Source organism: Arachis hypogaea, chromosome 16, assembly GCF_003086295.3.
Source record: "Arachis hypogaea cultivar Tifrunner chromosome 16, arahy.Tifrunner.gnm2.J5K5, whole genome shotgun sequence".
Lineage (NCBI taxonomy): Eukaryota > Viridiplantae > Streptophyta > Magnoliopsida > Fabales > Fabaceae > Arachis > Arachis hypogaea.
In genome coordinates this window covers 85,812,920-85,816,008 of record NC_092051.1, presented here as the reverse complement: position 1 = coordinate 85,816,008, position 3,089 = coordinate 85,812,920, and the positions used below count along the sequence as shown (strand labels likewise).

Sequence of the window (3,089 nt, the reverse complement as noted above, 5' to 3'; positions counted from 1 at the left end):
TGTTCTGGGGTTCCAGCGTTCTTCTATACTTGGCCTCCCCCACAAACAACACCTTACCTCGTAATCGCATCCGATTCATTTCCGCTATAGCTTTCAACGCCCCTCCTTTTGTTGTGTATCGAATGAACGCAAACATGTATATATTCGTACCTTTATTTTTTCGCGTTAAATATATATCAATGATGCGTCCCGTCCAGTTGAACAAGTGGAATAACTCTCTTTTTGATATGTCGCCTGGAAGGTTACTCACGAAGATTGAGAAAGATTCATGCTCTAGCCTCCGATACTCTTCTCGATTCCAAACCCGAGGATCCTTTCCTGAGTTCCTAGATCTATCCCTCCCGGTGTTTCCCACCCACACTCTCTCTCGCTCTCTCGCTCTCATTTTTTTAACCGTTTTTTGCGTTTTTTGCGTTTTTTGTGTATTATCAACTATAATCCTCAGTATATTGGTCAACCATACTAAATTTTACACAATTTTACATATATTACAGAAAGATTAACTGAATTCTTTCTTAAAAAATGGACATGAATCAGCATCCATCAGCCATATGTGCATGAATCCTTCTTGAACCTGATATGGACTTGAATCAGCATCCATCATTAATTCATTTCTTTCCATCCTCTATATATCATTTTTAATCAAAACAAATAAACCAAAGTTCTTACAAGTTCAAGAAGGAGATTTCCGTTCATCTGCTCCAAGCTTCTCACCTGTATATTGTAAAATTTAATTAACACCAACAATAATCATTCATCAAAGAAATAACTAAAGCAATATTATTATTATGTGATTGACCACAATTACTGCTCACCTTTTTTCTACAGGTTTCAGTTCGAGTTCTGATCACATGGAACTGTGAAAAACAACCGAAGAATTTAAAATTATATGCCATATTAATCTAAATCCTACAGGATAAGAAATCTTTAGATATGAAACACAGATTATGCAGCTGAATCTCCAATATATAACTTATATATTGTTTTTTAAAAAATGAGATAAATCAAAATAGTGTATTGTTGTTTAATTTGCTTTTAAACTTGAATTTTGACTCTTTCTAAACGTAAGTTCTGTGTGAAGAGCATTTTTCTTGGTCAAAGTGATTCTGGCAACCAAAAACAAATAAGCAAGTTTAGATCTTGCAAATAATTATAGATTTCTTCTTAGCAGATATTAATGAGACATACTTAAACTAAAGCAATTTGCAATGCAAAAGACATACTTAAACTATATAATTGCAAGTTTCTTTTCTTTTCTTCCCCCAATTTGATTACTCTGTTTCCACTTTCCAATTTCTTTTTCTCTTTATGATAAATTTTAACCTCATTTAACTTCATTTGCTGACGTCAAATAAGTGCTGATTAAAAAACTAAATAGCTCTTAGTCTACTATGAATGCTGCTATTTTTATATCCGAATAAATAATGTCACTACTGCTTGATCACATAAATTGTTCATCTGGTAACTACTTGATTAGATTATTTCTTTGGTGATAAAGTAAGAAAGAACATCCATAAGGTATTAGGCAAAAAAGGGTATGCAAAGGAAGCACTTAAAAACCTGATCTACCATGACTGGATGCCATTCAACTTAATTTTCGGTAGATGCTTTTTGTTATAAATCTAAAGAACCAATAGGAAGTGGTGGCCAACCTATCTATCTTCCAAAAAATGATAATAAAATAATGAAACCAAAGAACCATGACCAAAGGAAAGCTTTTTGACTTAAAAAATAAGAAAGCAACATGGAAAAGATAATGCCCGGTGACTTTAATTTAAGCACATATTCTCCAATTCACAAAAACAATCATGCCTAATATACTCACTGCAATCACGTTAGATTTAATTAATCAGAACATGAAAAACAAGATGAATATTACATACTCTGGCATGAATGAACTCCTCAACTCGACCAGTGGCGAACCGGCCAAGAAGGCATGGACCCTGACCGTGCTTTGACATGCTCTCAAAAGTTTGGATTTCATCCTCAACATCCCTGTTGAAGAAAACCTCAACACCTTCGCCGTATAATCGGACTAGAACCCTTCTGAGATGGCCATCACTTTTGGCTGGCCAGTTTATCTCGAAAACCTCATTAGTCATTGCTCCCTTCAAAGGTTTGACCTGCAAGAAACTCACATCGATGACATCCCCCAAATCTGCAGCCACTGTGGCAAGAATCTCCATAATCTCTTCATGAGATGCAAAGTCTTTCAGCAATTCAACTATTTTTATTACCATCTCTGCTGAACAACCAATCAATACCAAAGATTTGTCTGGATCAAAAACAGAGGAAATTAGAACAGATAACTAACTTCTTTCTATGCATGCACCACAAAGACCCTTGAGAAACAGAATTGACGATCTAGTGTGAAATTCGCACTGCTTAATGTAGAAAAATATAGAATTGAGATTTTAACAATTCACCTAATACAAAGAAATTCAGAGCTAAATTCGCTGGTATAAGAACCCCCATGCACCATGAGAAACAGAGATTAGATGTCAGTTTATTTTCACACCAAATATCTCAAAAAGAAGTTACTTTTAACTACATAAAACACTTAATTAGATGTCAGTTTAAAAAATAATTTTACACAAAATTTACAGAATCAAGCTCTTTAACAAGAACGCTGCTAACCCGGCCCGACCTAGCTTAAGTCCCATGAAGAGGGTTGATCCCTTAGCAAATGTTTTTTCTATTCCCTGGATTCATTGATTAAGGAACCAAGATATTTATCACCTTACCAATCCCACATTAGTATTCTCTTATTCTATCAAATCCAATCTTTTACCCAAACCATTCAAGTAGCAAGCATGAACACAACTACTTTTACAAATGTAGCAAAACATGACTGAATATCTGATTATAGTTTCTACATATTAGCAAAGTCATTACCTTCATAGTTGTGACATTATATGTAGAAACACCAGTTATTGGAGTGGAACTTTTGTTTTCAGCCGTATAAAATGCGAGGGCACTTTCTCCAGGCTTGACTCTTACCTATTAGAATAATCAAATAATGCTACATTACCAATCTAGCAAGTGTTAACCGTAAATGCAACTAGAACCAGATCAGAAAATACTATATC

At 34.6% G+C, this 3,089-nt stretch overlaps 1 protein-coding gene across 1 annotated transcript; it reads right to left on the bottom strand.

Annotated features, from left to right (window-relative positions):
• Positions 1-499: 499 nt before the first annotated feature.
• Positions 500-2,502, bottom strand: LOC112757207 (probable choline kinase 1). The gene is made up of 5 exons (XM_029293842.2): positions 2,427-2,502; positions 1,884-2,275; positions 816-857; positions 670-714; positions 500-625 (listed from the first exon to the last, which is right to left on the bottom strand). The coding sequence occupies exons 1-5, from the start codon at positions 2,473-2,475 to the stop codon at positions 500-502; spliced, it is 654 nt and encodes a 217-aa protein (XP_029149675.2). The 5' UTR covers positions 2,476-2,502.
• Positions 2,503-3,089: the final 587 nt, after the last annotated feature.

What these genes read in the sequence shown, in the direction of transcription:
- LOC112757207 (XM_029293842.2), bottom strand. Translation starts at nt 2,475, where the DNA reads ATGGGGGTTCTTATACCAGCGAATTTAGCTCTGAATTTCTTTGTATTA. An exon ending in AGGAGTTCATTCATGCCAGA is followed by an intron (nt 858 to 1,883) that starts GTATGTAATATT and finishes TGTTTTTCACAG; the next exon opens with TTCCATGTGATCAGAACTCG. An exon ending in GAAATCTCCTTCTTGAACTT is followed by an intron (nt 626 to 669) that starts GTAAGAACTTTG and finishes AATGATATATAG; the next exon opens with AGGATGGAAAGAAATGAATT.